General features: G+C 46.5%; 1 protein-coding gene across 3 annotated transcripts in view; it reads right to left on the minus strand.

Annotated features, from left to right (window-relative positions):
- Positions 1-22,651, minus strand: part of TTLL7 (tubulin tyrosine ligase like 7) — a 248,544-nt gene that overhangs the window by 89,382 nt on the left and 136,511 nt on the right. For all 3 annotated transcript variants that reach the window (XM_069735802.1, XM_069735803.1, XM_069735800.1), the window contains 4 exons: positions 21,950-22,097; positions 12,350-12,423; positions 10,554-10,689; positions 5,713-5,799 (listed from right to left, as the gene is read on the minus strand). In XM_069735802.1, the coding sequence (XP_069591903.1) occupies positions 5,713-5,799; positions 10,554-10,689; positions 12,350-12,423; positions 21,950-22,097 (445 nt within the window). The remainder of the gene's footprint in view (positions 1-5,712; positions 5,800-10,553; positions 10,690-12,349; positions 12,424-21,949; positions 22,098-22,651) is intronic.

The following is a 22,651-nucleotide window of genomic DNA, read 5'->3' on the forward strand; positions in this document are numbered from 1 at the left end:
GTGTGGCTCAGTAGCCTGTGCATTATGCAGCAGAACTTGGTAACTGGGGAATCTCACCTCACAGGTTCTTATCAGCTATTTTTTTTTTTTTTTCTGTTTTTTTCTTTTTTCATTGAAGAGACATTTAATCGATTAACTTAACCAACTGATTACCATCTCTTTTAACTTAATATTATCCTGTAAATATAAATTAATGCAAGACTACCCTTCAATGAATTCTTTGTCGACAAAGTTGTATTAACCTCTTGTAAAGGGGAAGAAAGGGGAAAAAAGAAAAAAAAAAAAAAGAGGGTGTTGTGCTGTCAACTTTTACTTGGTATTTAAACAATGTAAGCACGTTGTATCTGTATGTTGTATGTGGAATTTCCTGAAGAAGAGGTCGCACTGACCTTGAAACGCGTTGAATAAACTACCTTTTAAATTTATTATCCTTGGAACTTCTTCATTAAGGCAGCGCGGATTTCACCCACAACTCCTGCACAGTTTATATTCCCTCCAATTATGAAATCCCTCCATCTGTCTAAACTCCTGTAGGACACAGTTATTCCAAATGGGTGAGAATCTAGTGAGTGCGTGCACACCCCTAATCCCCTTAACTTTGTCCCAAACCTTATGGATGAGCCTGATAGTACAAAATTTAGAACCCTTCTCTCGGAAATGTCCCCCCTCCAGACCCTCACTCAACACCTTCGTCCCAATCAGTGATCTCAGGCTGCAAGGTGTCCGCGTCCCACCTAACACATCTCCCCATCCCTTGAAATGCTGGCACTGTGAAGCCAAAAAATACAACCACGGATTAGGCAATGCCACCCCTCCCTCCGTCTTTGGTCTCTGTAGAGTTTCCTGTTTAAATCTGGGGCTCTTTCCACCCCAAATCAGCTCGCCAAACAAAGATTTAATCCTCCGAAACCTATTCTGCGATATCCATATAGGGGAGTTGTGCAGCACATAAAGTAGCTGCGGCATCACAATCATCTTTATCAAGTTTATCCTGCCGATTACCGATAAATGTAACTTCCTCCACGCCTGGACCTTAGTACGTATCTTACGCAGAAGAGGTGCCAAATTCAGTTCCTCAAAACTAGTCAAAGGGAGAGCGATCTGAATCCCCAGGTATTTAAATTTATCAACTAGCTTCAACCTTGTAGAAGAATCCCCCCCGCCACCGTCATCACTATCCCCATCTATCAACATCATAATCGATTTGTCCCAATTGATCCTTAGGCCCGAGTAACTCCCAAATTCCTCAATAATGGCTTCCGTCTTAATCAGGGTCTCCTCAGAATCCTCCAAGAATAGCAGAATATCATCAGTGTATAACGCTACTTTTTCCTCTGCCTCCCCGTACATAAAACCCCTCACCTCCCGGGAACCTCTGATCTTCGCAGCAAGGGGTTCCACCGCCAACGCAAAAAGCAGCGGGGACAAAGGGCAGCCCTGTCTAGTACCTCTAGACAACGAAAAGGTCTCAGAGAGAGCATCATTCACTCTAATTTTGGCTACCGGAGAGGAGTACAACAGCCGCACCCATGAAATAAATTTAGGCCCAAACCCCATTCGTTCCAGTACTGACCACAATTAGCTCCACTCCACGCAATCAAAAGCCTTATGGGCGTCTAAGGATACCACAACCCGTCTTCCGACATTGTCAGAAGGGATTTGCAAATTTAAAAACAACCTTCTCAGATTGAGTGCCGTTGATTTGTTGGGCATAAAGCCTGACTGATCCGGGTGAACCAGTCTATCAATCACCCCGGATAACCTATTTGCCAGAGCTTTTGCCAGAATCTTAATGTCGGCCGTCAAAAGTGAGGTTGGTCTATAGGATTCTGGTAGTTGTGGGTCCTTATCAGCCTTAGGTATAACGACCACAATAGCCTCTCTCATTGATAAAGGTAGCTCCCCTCTTTCCAGTGATCTATTATACACCTCCGACAATTTGGCCAACAATGTTTCTTTCAATACCTTGTACACCTCAGCTGGAATACCGTCCGCCCCCGGAGCCTTACCCCCAGCGACCCCCGCCAAAGCAGCCCCCAATTCTTTCTCTCCAATTGGCTCCTCCAACAACTCACATTCTTCTCTGCTCAACCTAGGCAGGTCAATTCTCTCCAAGTAACCCATCATGTCCTCAGCCCCCCTCTCCCCACTAGAAGTATATAATTTATCGTAGAATTTCCTAAACACTTCCAGAATCTGCTCCCCCCGAGTAACCAATGTTCCATCCTCCCTCTTAATTGAGTAGACGTGCGAGGAATCCCTTTGTGCGGACGCCACTACCGAAAGTAAATGCCCCACCTTTTCCCCCTCCGAATAGAAAGATGCTCTTTGAAAAGCCCGCAATCTCTCCGCCTTTCTCAGATACAATTGATTGACCTCCTGTTGAGCCTTCCTCATCCGACTCTGAGACTCCCTAGTGCAATGGGCCCCCAATGCCGCCTCAGCTTCCTTCAGTTCCTCCAGGACAGCTTGATCCTGTGTTCTAGTCCTAGTCTTGTGTCGTGATATGTCCCGAAACAAAATACCCCTCAAATATGCCTTCATAGTGTCCCATACTACATGGCATTCCGCACTACCCTCATTAATCTTAAAAACTCCTCTATCTCTGCCCCCACACTTTCCATGTCCAGGAGTTGTAGCCAGGAGGGGTGAACCTTCCATCCCATCTTCCGTGACCCAACTTGTTCTGATAGCTTTAATGAGACCCGCACCGGACTATGATCTGATAGAATCCTGGGATTATATTCCACCCCACTTAGTAATTCGTTCATCCCATCATTACCCAAGGCGACATCGATTCGAGACATAGAACCGTACGTGGTCGAGTAACAAGAATAAGAATATGTGTTAGTATTGCGAACCCGCCATGAGTCAATCCAGCCTATTTCTCTAAGATAGTTCCCGAAAGGAGTGCCGTTCCCGTCCCCGCGTAGCGGAGCGTGATTACTCTTATCCCAATGATCGTCAGCAATGTTATTCACATCTCCCACCACCAGAAAGGGAACCCCGTCCCACCCCCTCATATGCTCCAAAATCTCTTGAATTTTCTTGCCAGAATACGGCGGGGGTATATATAGTGAAACAATGCAAATCAAACGGTTAAAAATTTTGCACACTAAAAAAACATACTGACCATCCTTATCAATTTATACTTCAATTTCCTCAAATGGAGTTCTTGTATGGATCAAAACAGACACCCCCCTTGCATAATTAGAGAACGTCGAGTGATACGCCCTGCGCACCCATTTTTTCTGTAACATATCAACTTTTTCCTCAACTAAATGAGTTTCTTGCAGGCATATCACCGAGGGCCTCTGTTTCAATAGGTACTGGAATATTGCCGTCTGCTTAGTGGCATCTGCTAGCCCCCTAACATTCCAACTTATAATATTAACATTCCCTCCCATTTCCTTAAAGAAAGATATAAGATGAGAGTCACCTCTCCCAGGTCTCCACCAATGCCCTCCTCCCCCCCTTCCCACCCCCCACCCCAACAACTAAACCAACCTTCCCCATCTGGAGTTCAAAATAACTCAGATACTCCGAACTTTCTTTCTCTATATGAGAATTGAGGGCACTTGATATACCCTAGAGCTAGGTCCTTTACCGTCCATCTCTCCCCCTCCGACCGCGACCAATATGAACTATTCATTGCGCCGCCGAACACAATACTGTAACCGTTAGGTGTAATTAGACCAACTTCAACAGTAACATTCAAACAGAACCCCTCCTCCAAAGAGAGGCAGAACCAGTAGAGTTATAGATCTTCAGAATCAGTCTCAACAGTTCCGATCAGTGCCAATTTTCTTGGCGTTAGTGTCCGGCCATTGCGTCGCCTCCTCCGGACTTTGAAAAAATTGAACACGATCCATCGCCACTCACCCTGAGCTTAGCTGGGTAGAGCATTGAGTATTTTAGGTCCAGTTCACGGAGCCGCCGCTTGACTTCACCAAACTTCATTCTAAGTTTCTGCACCGATGCCGAGTAGTCCGGGTAAATGGAGATCCGATTTCCGTTTATGCTCAGGCCATCACTCAGCCTGGCCTTCCTCAGTAGAGTTTCCCGATCCCGGTAGTCCAAAATTTTTGCCAATATAGCTCGAGGGGCAGAGCCAGGCGGCAGAGGACGAGTGGGGACCCGATGAGCCCTCTCCACCGAGAAAAGGTTGGTAAGGTCTGCTCCTCCCACCGAGTTCTTAAGCCATGCCTCAATATATTCAGTGGGGTTGTTTCCCTCCACCTTCTCCGGCACCCCGATTATTCTTAAATTGTTTCTCCGGGATCGATTTTCCAGATCATCTGTCTTAAATTCTAACTCCGCAATTCGTTGGATATATTTCTTTTCTCTTTTTAACAGTTCGTTTGTCTGATCCTCCACACTGCCCACACGCTCCTCCACCACCGCCACTCTTTTTTCCACTTTGCGCATAGCAGAGTTAAGTGACTTCATTTCAACTGTGAGATCATCCACCCTTAGGTTCAACGCGGCCAAAGCAGATATGCAGTGTATAACGACAGAGAAAATGTCCTGCAGTGTTGGTTCCCCCATACATGGCTGCTGCGCATCATTAGAATCATTGGTCTGCACAGGGCTATCAGCAGGTGTCACATTTTCTGCACTGTGCACTCCCTGCGCCCTCCCTGGGGAACGTTGCACCTCCACTTCACTGGCGCCAGCTTCCCCTCCACCTTTCTGCCTCATCAGGGCTTCCTCCTCATCGAGTCCTTCTGGACCCAGCAGCAGGGCTCCCCCCTCCTCTGTACGGGCAAATCGCTCCAGCCGGGCTATTACCTCCAGCGGTATGAAGCGCTGGCTCTGGCCGCCTCCTCCTCAGCCACGGCGCCATCTTGGATTTTCGCGCCGGCTGCGGGCGCCGACTGCTTGCGGCGCGGCATCTCCGCTCCTCACCGCTCGTTATCAGCGGCGCCTTCAAAAGTAATTTTTCAGAGCGGTGCGGGGAGAGAGATCAGCCGCACGTCCGCTCACATCCCTCGCTAGGCCACGCCCCACATGCACATATTAAGACCATAAAAAAGGACAACTGCCCACAAGAGTGGGGGAAGACTGACGGCTGGTCTCATCCCCGCTGCTCCAGTGCCGATGATTCTCTGGTTTCCTGACAGTCTCCATTTGATGGGATTCATCAATGACATTTAATCGCTGCAACCAATCACTGCCACAGCGGTGACCTCCATGATGTGAACCCGCCAGAGCCCAGTGTCAGGAGCGGCAGCACGGGCGCAGCAGGGGATATTTTGCACCATTGCCGGCTGTTTCTTTATATTTGGACACGCACTTTCAGGGTTTCTCCGGGACGATGGCTGTTGTATGAGGTGAGCAGCGCGGACGGCTTCGCCTCCACACGTACCGGCTGCAGGTGTCCGGATCTGTCCTAAAGATCATCATTCATACTAATGAGACCCACGGAGGGCGCACGTGACCCGACATGTGAGGACGTCACCTCCCGATACAGCAGAGAGTGGCGCCAGACGAACCCTGTAATCTGCCATTGAATTGTTCACGTTTTGCCCAATCAGGGATCCTGTAACTGAGCGGAGGAATCAAGTCCAAACATCCCGACCACTTCCTAACCCAGTGCCCTGTGGGCCAGACCGTGCCGCCCTGGGGGAACCTGCAGCTTTTTTAGCCTTCGGGGTCATGTGCCATTATAGTGGCTGTACCACTAAGGAGGAAATATACGGAGTCACCCACCCGAGGTTCGCGCTGCCGCGAGGATTTCCCAGACAGTTTCTCATCGTCCAGCTCACACTGCTCAAGGAGATCCAAGATGTCTTCTTCCTGCAAAAACAAAAAGGAGAACATTTCACAGAACTGTACGGCACAAATCGCCAATCCTCAAATATCCGGTCACGTGCCCCTCTCATCGTCCTAAGTCACGGGGGCTCCAGCAGAGGAACAAGGAGGAAAAGAACATTACAAAAGTTATCAAAAGGGCGTAACACAGTCAGAACATGGATTATGTCACCACGTCAGTGCGACTAGTGGGACCCCATCACTGTCCAGAACGAAGACCACCGATGGTCAGCTTTTCTTACAGAGTACGACCACTAATAGCCACGAATTGTGTATACCATTTACGTGTAAACTGGTGGGATTCCTCCCCTAGGACCCCATGTACTTGGTGAATGGGTACCAGGGGTGCAGAGGATGGAGCGGTGGTCACATGAATGCGGAGGCGGCTCACCTGATAGAACGGGGCACCCACATATTCCCGGTACGTGTCAGCTGGATAGGTTTGGTCAGAGATCCCTTCTGGCCCCATCAGCGCCTCTGATATTTATCTCTGCATTGCAGTCGCTCTGTTCTAATATTCAGCAGGGACCCCACCAGTAAGCCCAATAAAGGATGGCTGAGCCCCCCGCCGTCACCCCAGAGGCTGACCCCCACAGATAAGACACTGACGGCCTCGGTACAGGATCACTCCCGGGCACCTTCACCTCTCTGCATCGTTAGACACATTACTGTCATTTTCTTTCATAAAGTGACACAAAACAATAAATTTTATAAGGCAAATCATGTTTTCCCATCGCAGCGAGTGATCTCGAATTCTGTGTGGACTCCTCATCAAAGCGGCGACATCTGATCAGCCGTAATGAATAATCCTCTGAGTAAATAAGAAGGCAAGAGTCTCCTATGATTAAAGGACTGAAGTCAAAAATGCACCAGAAAATATCAGTCCCGCGCCAGCGTCCTCCTCCAGTCATTAACATTTCATTCAGGTGTCTCTTCTGTTTCCCAGTGTGACAACCACTAATGGCCTCAATGCTGCTCTCCGCAGGGTTGTCAGACAGCGTGTCCAGCCTCCTGCGGGGGAAATCTCATCTCCATGGAGGACAATCAAATACTTTCTTCCTTTTCCCAATGTGATCGATATTCCCCCTGGCAGCGCTCAGCTGCTATTTGCACATGCGCAGATCTGCACAGACTTTTTTTGGGTCCTCTTGAAACCTATAGAGCCCATAGAAGTCTATGAGCTCACCGTACAAACTCACCCGGGGAGAGGACAGAATACTGACCGCGACGGCACTTCCTGAAAGTTCCATTTTCTTCATTCCACAAATGGAATATTAAAGCTAAAGTGGGTTGTCCAGCCTAAGGAACAACATTACTGGGGCATGGGTGGGTTGAAAAATCTGACATATTTTGTGGATCCAGAGCTGATCGTTCTGGTAGCCTGGACCAGCACCAGAAGCGATGACCATTCTGGACCATTGTTGGTACTTCCCTAGTAACAGCATTTTGTGCTGCAGAGCTGCTCTTCCTACTGTAACCGCTGTCGGCTACTTTGGAGGTCGTCACCCACCATCACGGAGGACTATATACTGCAGTGGGAGAGGCCACATGACGGCCCACGTGTCAGACATGTCCGTATCTGTCGGTGGGTGCACGGCCGGGCTCCTCTGTCACTACTGCAATAAGGACATGGAGAAAACGTCCAATTTACTGCAGAGGAGCTTTACATCCACCCACGTCCTAAAACAACTTCTTGATAAACCGTCCCGGAGCCGCGACTTCTGGTCCACAATGGATTTTTAGAAACTGTGACAAATTTCTAGGTTAAATTGACTTGAAATAAAATTGGAAAACTGATGTGCTGCAAGCTGTCCCCAGACCCCGGCCCCCGGCCTCGCGGAGAGGAGGTAGAGGGGGCTCTTCATCGGAGGGGAAATTGGCGTGAAATCAGTCAGGCTGGAAAGTTAAAATCTATTGACAGAATTTTCTGCTCGGCTTCACTTCTCAGGATCAGCTTATTTAGGACTAAATCAGGGCCTGCTGAGGCCAGAAAACCTGCATCCATGATAAGTACCGCTACAACCACAATCATCCCCACACCCCCCATTGTAAGTTCAGGAATTAGTAAAATCTACAAACTTTCTGCCGTTATCTATAAACCAACAAAACAACAACAATGTAGATATCTGAACACAAATAATATAAGAAAAGGTTTCTCCAAATGTACTGCAAAACGTCATCTATACCGACTCCTGAAGTCTCAGAACTATTCACCCCTTCGTGGCCGGCATCTTTAGCACTTAATAAAGCCCCTCTGGCTGTTACAACCTGCTGCAGACATGATGCATCTCACCACACACCGGCTTCTGGCAGCATTTCCTCATGAGCCATTGCCTCAAGGTCACTAACATTCTTGGGTTTGCTGCAGCTGCCTTCTCCACAACCCACCAAAGATTTTCTAGTAGTTTCAAGTCAGCGACTGTAATGGCCGCCTCACAATCTTTGAAGACTCGTTTTGACACCAATCCTTGGTGGACCGTGAGGTGCATGGGAGTAATGTCCTGTTGGAAGGTCAAATTATTCCCCTAGGATTTCATGACACTTGACTGCATCCATCTTGTCATCCACATGATGTAAATGTCTAGCCACAAAGCATCACTGAGCCCCCACCATGCTTCACTGTAGACATCACCGAGCCTCCATGCTTCACTGTAGACATCACCGAGCATCCATGCTTCACTGTAGACTTCACAGAGCCCCCAATGCTTTACTGTAGATATCACCGATCCTCCATACTTCACTATAGACTGCACAGAGCCCCCAATGCTTTACTGTATACATCACCAAGACTCCATGCTTCACTGTAGACATCACCGAGCCTCCATGCTTCACTGTAGATATCACCGAGCCTCCATGCTTCACTAGACTTCACCTAGCCTCCATGCTTCACTGTAGACATCACCGAGCCTCCATGCTTCACTGTAGACATCACCGAGCCTCCATGCTTCACTGTAGACATCACCGAGCCTCCATGCTTCACTGTAGACATCACCAAGCCTCCATGCTTCACTGTAGACATCACCGAGCCTCCATGCTTCACTGTAGACATCACCGAGCCTCCATGCTTCACTGTAGACATCACTAAGCCTCACCAAGCCTCCATGCTTCACTGTAGACATCACCGAGCCTCCATGCTTCACTGTAGACATCACTAAGCCTCACCAAGCCTCCATGCTTCACTGTAGACATCACCGAGCCTCCATGCTTCACTGTAGACATCACTAAGCCTCACCAAGCCTCCATGCTTCACTGTAGACATCACCGAGCCTCCATGCTTCACTGTAGACATCACCAAGCCTCCACCGTGCTTCAATGTAAACATCACCGAAACTCCGGCGTGCTCCACTGTAGTCATCACCAAGACCGTACCAAGCTTCACTGTAGACATCACCGACACTCCAGCGTGCGTCACTGTAGACATCACTGAGCCCCCGCTGTACTTCACTAAAGACATCACCAAGACCTTGCCATGCTTCATTATAGTGTCATGATCCAGGTCGGGTTTTGAGCCCTGTTCTCCCCTTCCCGGTCTGGTCATGTCAGGGGTTAACTTTTCTCTGCCTCGTTCTGGTGTCTGGTCGGCTATTTCTCTCTACTGCGTCCTGCAGGCGGTGTCAGTTATAATTTCTGCCTACTGCATGAGTAGCTGACTCTGTTTAGACCCTGATTTGTCCTACTGCCTTTGCTGACTGTGCCCGCGTCTGTTTACTCTCCTCTTCCCATCCAGACACTATGTTTCCCCTTCGTGTGTGGACTCCCAGGTACTTGACTCAGCTTGGACCCTGACCTGCTTTTGTCTCTTGTTTTTGGTATTACCGCTCCTGACCGGTATTGACCTTTTTGGCTTGTCTCTGACTCTGTGTTTGTTTACTCCTTTGGTACTGCACTACTAATAGCGACCCGGCTTGTTTGAGTAGCCTTGCTACTGTGCTGCAGGTCTGCTCTGGCAGTGTGCAGTCCTCCCGCCACTATATTCCCATCTAGTGGAGCTTGCATCTCCCTGCATAGAAGCAGCGCAACATATAGACATTCCCGAGCCACCACAATGCTTCGCTTTAGGTTTGTCTCATGGCTACACAGGACAAACTCTCAGAACTTGTGTGATTATTTTTTTGAGCATATCTGAGGTAACTTTTCCCTTGATTTTGGGTCAGTAGAAAAGTCTTGGAGTTGGAGACCTTCATCATTTAATATGTGTTTTACTGTCCAAAAAAAAAACCTCAGTACCCGCTGCCACCAAATCTTACTACAGTTTGTCTGTAGTCACTCGATAGTTTTTTTCTGGTGGCAGCAGGTGACAGCTTCCTCTCAGTCTTGTCCAGGTAGTGTAGCCGGTGTTACGAGGTGACCCGTGCGTCCAGCTGTATCTCCAGGAGCAGTCACTACCACTGTCTCCATCTTGTTTGTACAAGGATCTCCTTTGTAACTTTCTGGATCAGTCTCTTGACAACTCATGAGTGACCTGGAGGCCATTGCCCATGAGGAACAGGTTAACATTCCTTAGAAAAGATGTTAGAAGCTGGTGTCTGACTAAACATCATGTCTGCAGCAGGTAATAACAGCCAGAGGTGCAGCAGGTAATCACAGCCAGAGGTGCAGCAGGTAATCACAGCCAGAGGTGCAGCACATGCTCAGTGTAGATCACACGCTCAGACATGGAGAGGGCCCAATAATACAGGCCGATAGTGGGAATCATACACTCACACACAACGCCATCATCTCTGGCACACAGACCGCACCTTCATCCGTTTCAGGGGATTATTCATCTCTCGCTGGAGGGAGGCCGCTCTGCCGGCAAGGAACGTCTGGAAGGCCGTGCTCAGCAGACCCTCGTACTTCTCTAGCAGCAGCTTATCCTCTGGGGGGTAGATGCGTCTGCGAGAAAAAAAAGAGAAAACACTTGTTACACATCGACTGCAAGGGAAAAAAGAAAATAATGAGAATAACATTGACATAGATATGTATAATGGTGATCTGCCACACAAAATGGCGCAGGGTGAGATCGTATTCACTGGACTTCTCTTCAGAACGTGCGATAGAGTGGACGAGAGGCGAATGGGAATGGGTTTATAATATGGCTGACGATCAGGAGGCGCGCGCAGCGTCCAGGCGGATCATCGGCAATAATGCGGAACAAATCAACTCCTGCAAACGTGCCGAGATGGAGAGAGAAAGCGATACAGACAGAGCAAAAGCACAAAAGTCCAAAGACAGAAAAATAAAGTCCTACTCCACAATGGCTGGGATTTGTAGTGCGCCCACAGCTGTAATGATAAATGTCATCAGCTGAATATAAAGTGTTAATAGCGCACCCAGTCACCGCGGCCACGCTCCGCAGTAAGTCGCCTGATAACTTTCAATCAGATAAAGTTGGGGAACATTAATGAGAAATTAAAAGGAAATTGCGGCGGATCCCATGGAGGAGGGAACATTGCACAAAACTCAATTCAATCAGGAAACAGGATGAGTGGGACGTACAAGATGGCTGCACGGCGCCATTAGAGAGCGGTGCGTGCAGGCTAATGACGTACGTCCAGAGCCCCCGGCAGTCTATTACCGGCCCGAGCTGCCGAGATGGGAACTTATTTGATTCTAGGTGGCTAATTGCAAAATGTTTCGGCTCAAAATCCCAATCATGTTTTATCTAGTGTTACGTCGCGCAGCTGCCGCCTCGCCAGGGATGTATTAACCCTTCAAAAAACTGCTCACCCCTCCTGTAACGTTTTCAGGAATCTGCATTTTTTTCCTTTTTTTTTCCTTTTTGGCTGGATATGACAGGTTACATTTTTTACAGACTCCATGGTTTTTCCCTAGATAATCTGCACCAGAGGCGCCTGGCAGCCGCTTATACCCCTCCCTCCAAAGAAACACTTTAGGATAGGTGACGTGTCGGCCGGGGAGGTCTGCCCACTGGGACCCCCAGTCACCAGACCACCGTCATATAGACTGTCTGCAGGGCGATGGTTGTCTCCCGTAATCCCAGAGATTAGAGCGCCGGTCGTGCAGTCTCATCACTGCCCCATACATACAGAACATGGGATCCATACCCAAGTGGTAAGCTCACACTTATCGCCTATCCTGCTGACAGATTCCCCTGTAGTTTGCTCGGGGCCCAGCAGAAGGACGTGATCGGCTCAGGTTTAATGAGAATCTGTCAGCAGGTTTTTCCCATATGATCTGTAAGCTTCTCCCTTCTCTTTCCCTCTCCATAGACTGCAATAAGCAGCTGTAATCTGATCCCTCAGTAAAATGACCAAGATGAATTCTATCAGGAGGAGAGGTGGCTCATAAGTGGAGACAGAGGCAGATGATAAGATTTATTAAACTTTCCTATAGTCGCCTGTAATATTGATTTATGAAACAATCACAACCGAGAGAAGATAACGAGACTGCGATCTGTTCTGGCCGCCACTGATGGAGCGATCAGTTCCATGAAATGGTGGCTGTCGCCAATCCATGGCCGCCCTGGGTCGGATCAATACATATCCGGCTATAGGTGCGCTCCACACCCTGCGCCACATGCACCACATAGTACCTGTAGTTCCCCAGGTGTCTGTTCTCGTATTCCTCCTTAGAGATTTGTTTACGGACCTGAGCAAGTCGTTCTTTCTGTGGAAACACAAATTGAGTCGATTTAGACCCCAATATTCCAGATCAGAGCCCTGGATGAAGAGGTGAACGCAGGATAGAGGACAATGGCAGCGCGGGGATCCGGACATACAGGAGCTTCTCACAAAATCATCAGAAAGCGAATTTATTTCAGTTCTTCAATACAAAAAGTGAATCTCCTATATTCCATAGCGTCATTACACAGAGTGATCTATTTCACATGTTTATTTCTGTTAATGTTGATGATTATGGCATCATAAAGATAAACAGTCGCACTCAAAAACGAATATCTTTAGTAAAGAAAAAGATTTATTTCAATCACAAAAAAAGTGCAATAAATTCACCGGAGTCAGGTGAAATGAGGAAGGCAGAGGTGCAAAGGTAACGTTTCGACCCTAACTTGGGTCTTTTTCAAACCTTGCTGAAAAATGAATATATAACAATGGTGAGTATACACGGAGTGAACATGCAACTCTACAAAAACAAGATACATTTAACCCCTTCAAGACCCAGCCTATTTTGACCTTAAAGACCTTGCCGTTTTTTGCAATTCTGACCAGTGTCCCTTTATGAGGTAATAACTCAGGAACGCTTCAACGGATCCTAGCGGTTCTGAGATTGTTTTTTCGTGACATATTGGGCTTCATGTTAGTGGTAAATTTAGGTCAATAAATTCTGCATTTATTTGTGATAAACACGGAAATTTGGCGAAAATTTTGAAAATTTCGCAATTTTCACATTTTGAATTTTTATTCTGTTAAACCAGAGAGATATGTGACACAAAATAGTTAATAAATAACATTTCCCACATGTTTACTTTACATCAGCACAATTTTGGAAACAAAATTTTTTTTTGTTAGGAAGTTATAAGGGTTAAAATTCGACCAGCGATTTGTCATTTTTACAACGAAATTTACAAAACCATTTTTTTTAGGGACCACCTCACATTTGAAGTCAGTTTGAGGGGTCTATATGGCTGAAAATACCCAAAAGTGACACCATTCTAAAAACTGCACCCCTCAAGGTACTCAAAACCACATTCAAGAAGTTTATTAACCCTTCAGGTGCTTCACAGCAGCAGAAGCAACATGGAAGGAAAAAATGAACATTTAACTTTTTAGTCACAAAAATTATCTTTTAGCAACAATTTTTTTATTTTCCCAATGGTAAAAGGAGAAACTGAACCACGAACGTTGTTGTCCAATTTGTCCTGAGTACGCTGATACCTCATATGTGGGGGTAAACCACTGTTTTGGCGCACGGCAGGGCTTGGAAGGGAAGGAGCGCCATTTGACTTTTTGAATCAAAAATTGGCTCCACTCTTTAGCGGACACCATGTCACGTTTGGAGAGCCCCCGTGTGCCTAAAAATTGGAGCTCCCCCACAAGTGACCCCATTTTGGAAACTAGACGCCCCAAGGAACTTATCTAGATGCATAGTGAGCACTTTGAACCCCCAGGTGCTTCACAAATTGATCCGTAAAAATGAAAAAGTACTTTTTTTTCACAAAAAAATTCTTTTAGCCTCAATTTTTTCATTTTCACATGGGCAACAGGATAAAATGGATCCTAAAATGTGTTGGGCAATTTCTCCTGAGTACACCAATACCTCATATGTGGGGGTAAACCACTGTTTGGGCACATGGTAAGGCTCGGAAGGGAAGGAGCGCCATTTGACTTTTTGAATGAAAAATTATTTCCATCGTTAGCGGACACCATGTCGCGTTTGGATAGCTCCTGTGTGCCTAAACATTGGCGCTCCCCCACAAGTGACCCCATTTTGGAAACTAGACCCCCCAAGGAACTTATTTAGATGCCTAGTGAGCACTTTAAACCCTCAGGTGCTTCACAAATTGATCTGTAAAAATGAAAAAGTAATTTTTTTTCACAAAAAAATTCTTTTCGCCTCAATTTTCTCATTTTCACATGGGCAGTAGGATAAAATGGATCATAAAATTTGTTGGGCAATTTCTCCCGAGTACGCCGATACCTCATATGTGGGGGTAAACCACTGTTTGGGCACTCGGCAGGGCTCGGAAGAGAAGGCGTGCCATTTGACTTTTTGAATGGAAAATTAGCTCCAATTGTTAGCGGACACCATGTCGCGTTTGGAGAGCCCCTGTGTGCCTAAACATTGGAGCTCCCCCACAAGTGACCCCATTTTGGAAACTAGACCCCCCAAGGAACTTATCTAGATGCATATTGAGCACTTTAAACCCCCAGGTGCTTCACAGAAGTTTATAACGCAGAGCCATGAAAATAAAAAATAATTTTTCTTTCCTCAAAAATGATTTTTTAGCCTGGAATTTCCTATTTTGCCAAGGATAATAGGAGAAATTGGACCCCAAATATTGTTGTCCAGTTTGTCCTGAGTACGCTGATACCCCATATGTGGGGGTAAACCACTGTTTGGGCGCACGGCAGGGCTCGGAAGGGATGGCACGCCATTTGGCTTTTTAAATGGAAAATTAGCTCCAATCATTAGCGGACACCATGTCACGTTTGGAGAGCCCCTGTGTGCCTAAACATTGGAGATCCCCCAGAAATGACACCATTTTAGAAACTAGACCCCCAAAGGAACTAATCTAGATGTGTGGTGAGGACTTTGAACCCCCAAGTGCTTCACAGAAGTTTATAACGCAGAGCCATGAAAATAAAAAAAAAAATTATTTTCTCAAAAATGATCTTTTAGCCTGCAATTTTTTATTTTCCCAAGGGTAACAGGAGAAATTGACCCCAAAAGTTGTTGTCCAGTTTCTCCTGAGTACGCTGATACCCCATATGTGGGGGTAAATCACTGTTTGGGCACATGACGGGGCTCGGAAGTGAAGTAGTGACGTTTTGAAATGCAGACTTTGATGGAATGCTCTGTGGGCGTCACGTTGCGTTTGCAGAGCCCCTGATGTGGCTTAACAGTAGAAACCCCCCACAAGTGACCCCATTTTGGAAACTAGACCCCCAAAGGAACTTATCTAGATGTGTGGTGAGCACTTTGAACCCCCAAGTGCTTCATAGAAGTTTATAATGCAGAGCCGTGAAAATAATAAATACGTTTTCTTTCCTCAAAAATAATTATTTAGCCCAGAATTTTTTAATTTTCCCAAGGGTAACAGGAGAAATTTGACCCCAATATTTGTTGTCCAGTTTCTCCTGAGTACGGTGATACCCCATATGTGGGGGTAAACTACTGTTTGGGCACATGCCGGGGCTTGGAATTGAAGTAGTGACGTTTTGAAATGCAGACTTTGATGGAATGCTCTGCGGGCGTCACGTTGCGTTTGCAGAGCCCCTGATGTGCCTAAACAGTAGAAACCCCCCACAAGTGACCCCATTTTGGAAACTAGACCCTGAAAGGAACTTATCTAGATGTGTGGTGAGCACTTTGAACCCCCAAGTGCTTCATAGAAGTTTATAATGCAGAGCCGTGAAAATAATAAATACGTTTTCTTTCCTCAAAAATAATTATTTAGCCCAGAATTTTTTATTTTCCCAAGGGTTACAGGAGAAATTGGACCCCAAAAGTTGTTGTCCAGTTTCTCCTGAGTACGCTGATACCCCATATGTGGGGGTAAACCACTGTTTGGGCACACGTCGGGGCTCAGAAGGGAAGTAGTGACTTTTGAAATGCAGACTTTGATGGAATGGTCTGCGGGTGTCACGTTGCGTTTGCAGAGCCCCTGGTGTGCCTAAACAGTAGAAACCCCCCACAAGTGACCCCATTTTAGAAACTAGACCCCCCAAGGAACTTATCTAGATATGTGGTGAGCACTTTGAACCCCCAAGTGCTTCACAGACGTTTACAACGCAGAGCCGTGAAAATAAAAAATCATTTTTCTTTCCTCAAAAATTATGTTTTAGCAAGCATTTTTTTAGATTCACAAGGGTAACAGGAGAAATTGGACCCCAGTAATTGTTGCGCAGTTTGTCCTGAGTATGCTGGTACCCCATATGTGGGGGTAAACCACTGTTTGGGCACACGTCAGGGCTCGGAAGTGAGGGAGCACCATTTGACTTTTTGAATACGAGATTGGCTGGAATCAATGGTGGCGCCATGTTGCGTTTGGAGACCCCTGATGTGCCTAAACAGTGGTAACCCCTCAATTCTAACTCCAACACTAACCCCAACACACCCCTAACCCTAATCCCAACTGTAGCCATAATCCTAATCACAACCCTAACCCCAACACACCCCTAACCACAACACTAACCCCAACACACCCCTAACCCTAACCACAACCCTAATTCCAACCCTAACCCTAAGGCTATGTGCCCACGTTGCGGATTCGTGTGAGATATTTCCGCACCATTTTTGAAAATTCTGCGGGTAAAAGGCACTGTGTTTTACCTGCGGATTTTCCGCGGATTTCCAGTGTTTTTTGTGCGGATTTCACCTGCGGATTCCTATTGAGGAACAGGTGTAAAACGCTGCGGAATCCGCACAAAGAATTGACATGCTGCGGAAAATACAACGCAGCGTTCCCGCGCGGTATTTTCCGCACCATGGGCACAGCGGATTTGGTTTTTCATATGTTTACATGGTACTGTAAACCTGATGGAACACTGCTGCGAATCCGCAGCCAAATCCGCACCGTGTGCACATAGCCTAATTCTAAAGGTATGTGCACACGCTGCGGAAAACGCTGCGGATCCGCAGCAGTTTCCCATGAGTGTACAGTTCAATGTAAACCTATGGGAAACAAAAATCGCTGTACACATGCTGCGGAAAAACTGCACGGAAACGCAGCGGTTTACATTCCGCAGCATGTCACTTCTTTGTGCGGATTCCGCAGCGGTTTTACAACTGCTCCAATAGAAAATCGCAATTGTAAAACCGCAGTGAAATGCGCAGAAAAAAACGCGGTAAATCCGCCATAAATCCGCAGCGGTTTAGCACTGCGGATTTATCAAATCCGCAGCGGAAAAATCCGCAGAGGACCAGAATACATGTGCACATTCCTAACCCTAACCCTAGCCCTAACCCTACCCCTAACCCTACCCCTAACCCTACCCCTACCCCTAACCCTACCCCTAACCCTACCCCTAACCCTACCCCTAACCCTAACCCTACCCCTACCCCTAACCCTACCCCTAACCCTAACCCTACCCCTAACCCTATTCTAACAGTGGAAAAAAAAAAATTCTTTATTTTTTTATTGTCCCTACCTATGGGGGTGACAAAGGGGGGGGGGGTAATTTATTATTTTTTTTATTTTGATCACTGAGATAGATTATATCTCAGTGATCAAAATGCACTTTGGAACGAATCTGCCGGCCGGCAGATTCGGCGGGCGCACTGCGCATGCGCCCGCCATTTTGGAAGATGGCGGCGCCCGGGAGAAGACGGACGGGACCACGGCTGGATCGGTAAGTATGATAGGGTGGGGGGGGACCACGGGGGGGGGGATCGGAGCACGGGGGGGGGGGAATCGGAGCGCGGGAGGGGTGGAACGGAGCGCGGGGGGCGTGGAACGGAGCACGGGGGGCTGGAATGGAGCACGGGGGGGTGGAACGGAGCACGGGGGGGGTGGATCGGAGTGCAGGGGGGGTGATTGGAGCACGGGGGGGTGATTGGAGCACGGGGGGAGCGGGCACGAGCACGGGGGGGAGCGGAGCACTGGACGGAGGGGAGCCGGAGCAGTGTACCGGCCAGATCGGGGGGGTGGGGGGGCGATCGGAGGGGTGGGGTGGGGGCACACTAGTATTTCCAGCCATGGCCGATGATATTTCAGCATCGGCCATGGCTGGATTGTAATATTTCACCTGTTATAATGGGTGAAATATTACAAATCGCTCTGATTGGCAGTTTCACTTTCAACAGCCAATCAGAGCGATCGTAGCCACGAGGGGGTGAAGCCACCCCCCCTGGGCTAAACTACCACTCCCCCTGTCCCTGCAGATCGGGTGAAATGGGAGTTAACCCTTTCACCCGATCTGCAGGGACGCGATCTTTCCATGACGCCGCATAGGCGTCATGGGTCGGAATGGCACCGACTTTCATGACGCCTACGTGGCGTCATGGGTCGGGAAGGGGTTAAAATAAAGTAAAATTAAAAAATAAAAATAAAACCAAATCCCATGTGTGATGTACAATTATATAAACAATAAAGCAGATAACGAGTCTCCCGTTGGTGGGGTTCAGGCAGTGGGCTCGTTATCAATATAGTCAAGCGATCAGCGCTGAGTATGATGCCGAAGTGTCCAGTAACACATACCAGGGAGAGGCGAGAATATGGCTACGGCAAGTCCCAGATGAGAATAAAAGGACAATATAATCCCAGGGTCGGGCCCAAATACCAATTATAAGGTATAGGATATATGTGTGACATTCTACTAAAAAACATATACAGTACAGACCAAAAGTTTGGACACACCTTCTCATTTAAAGATTTTCCTGTATTTTCACGACTATGAAAATTGTACATTCACACTGAAGGCATCAAAACTATGAATTAACACATGTGGAATTATATACTTAACAAAAAAGTGTGAAACAACTGAAAATATGTCTTATATTCTAGGTTCTTCAAAGTAGCCACCTTTTGCTTTGATGACTGCTTTTAACACTCTTGGCATTCTCTTGATGAACTTCAAGAGGTAGTCACCGGGAATGGTTTTCACTTCACAGGTGTGGGATTTCTTGCCGTATAAATGGGGTTGGGACCATCAGTTGTGTTGAGCAGAAGTCTGGTGGATACACAGCTGATAGTCCTACTGAACAGACTGTAAGAATTTGTATTATGGCAAGAAAAAAGCAGCTAAGTAAAGAAAAACGAGTGGCCATCATTACTTTAAGAAATGAAGGTCAGTCAGTCCGAAAAATTGGGCAAACTTTGAAAGTGTCCCCAAGTGCAGTGGCAAAAACCATCAAGTGCTACAAAGAAACTGGCTCACATGAGGACCACCCCAGGAAAGGAAGACCAAGAGTCACCTCTGCTTCTGAGGATAAGTTTATCCGAGTCACCAGCCTCAGAAATCGCAGGTTAACAGCAGCTCAGATTAGAGATCAGGTCAATGCCACACACAGTTCTAGCAGCAGACACATCTCTACAACAACTGTTAAGAGGAGACTTTGTGCAGCAGGCCTTCATGGTAAAATAGCTGCTAGGAAACCACTGCTGAGGACAGGCAACAAGCAGAAGAGACTTGTTTGGGCTAAAGAACACAAGGAATGGACATTAGACCAGTGGAAATCTGTGCTTTGGTCTGATGAGTCCAAATTTGAGATCTTTGGTTCCAACCACCGTGTCTTTGTGCGACACAGAAAAGGTGAACGGATGGACTCTACATGCCTGGTTCCCACCATGAAGCATGGAGGAGGAGGTGTGATGGTGTGGGGGGGGCTTTACTGGTGACACTGTTGGGGATTTATTCAAAATTGAAGGCATACTGAACCAGCATGGCTACCACAGCATCTTGCAGCGGCATGCTATTCCATCCGGTTTGCGTTTAGTTGGACCATCATTTATTTTTCAACAGGACAATGACCCCAAACACCTCCAGGCTGTGTAAGGGCTATTTGACCAAGAAGGAGAGCGATGGGGGCTACACCAGATGACCCGGCCTCCACAGTCACCAGACCTGAACCCAATCGAGATGGTTTGGGGTGAGCTGGACCGAAGAGTGAAGGCAAAAGGGCCAACAAGTGCTAAGCATCTCTGGGAACTCCTTCAAGATTGTTGGAAGACCATTCCCGGTGACTACCTCTTAAAGCTCATCAAGAGAATGCCAAGAGTGTGCAAAGCAGTCATCAAAGCAAAAGGTGGCTACTTTGAAGAACCTAGAATATAAGACATATTTTCAGTTGTTTCACACTTTTTTGTTAAGTATATAATTCCACATGTGTTAATTCATAGTTTTGATGCCTTCAGTGTGAAGTTACAATTTTCATAGTCATGAAAATACAGAAAAATCTATAAATGAGAAGGTGTGTCCAAACTTTTGGTCTGTACTGTACATGCACAGATGTATGTATACACAGAATGGTAGAGGTATACTGTCATTAGGTATAAGTTGACTATTCTATGAATGCGTAAATACAAAGAAAATCAGGAGATTTTTTACATGTTAAATATATGCATACATAGAAAATGAAGGGGGCAGAGTGCGGTGGTGGGCAGAGTGCGGTCACTAACCTCATAGGGAAGGTCATGAAGAGAAATTGTGCACAAATGGAACAAGAATCCCGCTAGGGGCTGTGAATAGACAAGAAACCATAAAGTTGCTGGAACCGAAGCTTATGTGATAAGTGGGAATAGGCAGACCCATGTCGTCGTGCGTTGAGGTAGAGAGCTGCGATGGAGGCACGTGCTGCATAACGCCATTATTTATAGGTCAAGACAAAAAAAGTCCTGACACAATTGTTAGGACTATATTCACAGGGCAACACTTCAATAAAGAATGAGCTAGAACACCATATTCTTTATGCACCACCGTCACATGGTTTAGGTGCAAAAGAAAATTTAGAAGTGACAACGAGATTTATTTTAAAACTGTATTACCGGTAGTTTTTATTCAATTAAATACAATTAAAAATGTTCAGGAACAAAAAATAGCTGGAAAAATAGAGGCTGCACAAAATGAAGGTTCACAGCAGGCACTAAATTGGCAGATTACTTAGGTACAGCAATATTGGATAGTAGGAAAATACAAAAACAATATCTAGAAATATTATTATTCCTGAACATTTCTAATTGTATTTAATTGAATGAAAACTAAGACAGTTTTAAAATAAATCTTGTTGTCACTTCTACATGTGACGGTGGTGCATAAAGAAGATGGTTTTCTAGCTCATGCTTCATATGTGCAGCAGCAGGAAGTTACTATAGCTGCCTATGAGCGGTTTGCAGTGTGTATATATATATATATATATATATGTTTTTAGTAGAATGTCACACATATATCCTATACCTTATAATTGGTATTAGGGCCCGACCCTGGGATTATATTGTCCTTTTATTCTGATCTGGGACTTGCCGTAGCCATATTCTCGCCTCTCCCTGGTATATTTTACTGGACACTTCGGCATCTTACTCAGCGCTGATCGCTTGACTATATTGATAACGAGCCCACTGCCTGAACCCCACCAACGGGGGACTCGTTATCTGCTTTATTGTTTATATAATTGTACATCACACATGGGATTTGGTTTTATTTTTATTTTTTAATTTTACTTTATTTTAAATGTATCTTGTTTTTGTAGAGTTGCATGTTCACTCCGTGTATACTCACCATTGTTATATATTCATTTTTCAGCAAGGTTTGAAAAAGACCCAAGATAGGGTCGAAACGTTACCTTTGCACCTCTGCCTTCCTCATTTCACCTGACTGCGGTGAATTTATTGCACTTTTTTGTGATTGAAATAAATCTTTTTCCTTACTAAAGATATGAGTTCTGCATGTTGGCATGGTGCTTTGGATGTTACACTTATGACGGCTTTCTCCGTCACCCCGTAATATGGAGCACAATATGGCGGTGTGCCACTGTCCGGCCTCCCGAATATGAGCAGCCGGGGGCGCGAGCCTCTTACCAGCTCTTCCTTCCTCCTCTCCAGCGTGTGGCGCTGTTTCTCCCAGTCGGAGGACCCCGGTGACAGCCTCTTCATGGATCCCTGACCGTACAGCCTCTTCTGCGCCTCGGCCTTCTGTTTAGCCAAGTTTTTCTTTTTATCACTCGCTCTGTGGAAAAGAAAAAGATGAATCAGGTCTAGGGCAGCACGGTGGCTCAGTGGATAACACTGCAGCGCTGGAGTCCCGGGTTCAAACCCCACCAAGGACGACATCTGCCAGGAGTTTGTATGTTCTCCCCGTGACTGCGTGGGTTTCCTCCGGGTTCTCCGGTTTCCTCCCACATTCCAAAAAAATACTGATAGGGAATTTAGATTGTGAGCCCCAATGGGGACAGCGATGATAATGTGTGCAACCTGTAAAGCGCTGCGGAATATGTTAGCGCTATATAAAAATAAAGATTATTAAGATTAGAGAGAACAAGAGTAAGACGTAATTCTTACCAACAGGGAGGGAACGATTCAGGAAGTAAAGGTGGCCGGGAATTTAGGTGTCAGCAATCATGCCATCCTCAAATTTTGGATAACTAGAAGAGGAGGAAGACCAGCAGGGACTCAGACTTTAAAGTTTAAGAAAGGCAGATTTTAATGAACTCAGAAAGAAGGTAGGAAAGGTCCAATGGCCGGATGTTCTAAAGTAAAGGAATGTCCAAGAAGAATGGGAAG

This window comes from Ranitomeya imitator, chromosome 8, assembly GCF_032444005.1.
Source record: "Ranitomeya imitator isolate aRanImi1 chromosome 8, aRanImi1.pri, whole genome shotgun sequence".
Taxonomy (NCBI): domain Eukaryota; kingdom Metazoa; phylum Chordata; class Amphibia; order Anura; family Dendrobatidae; genus Ranitomeya; species Ranitomeya imitator.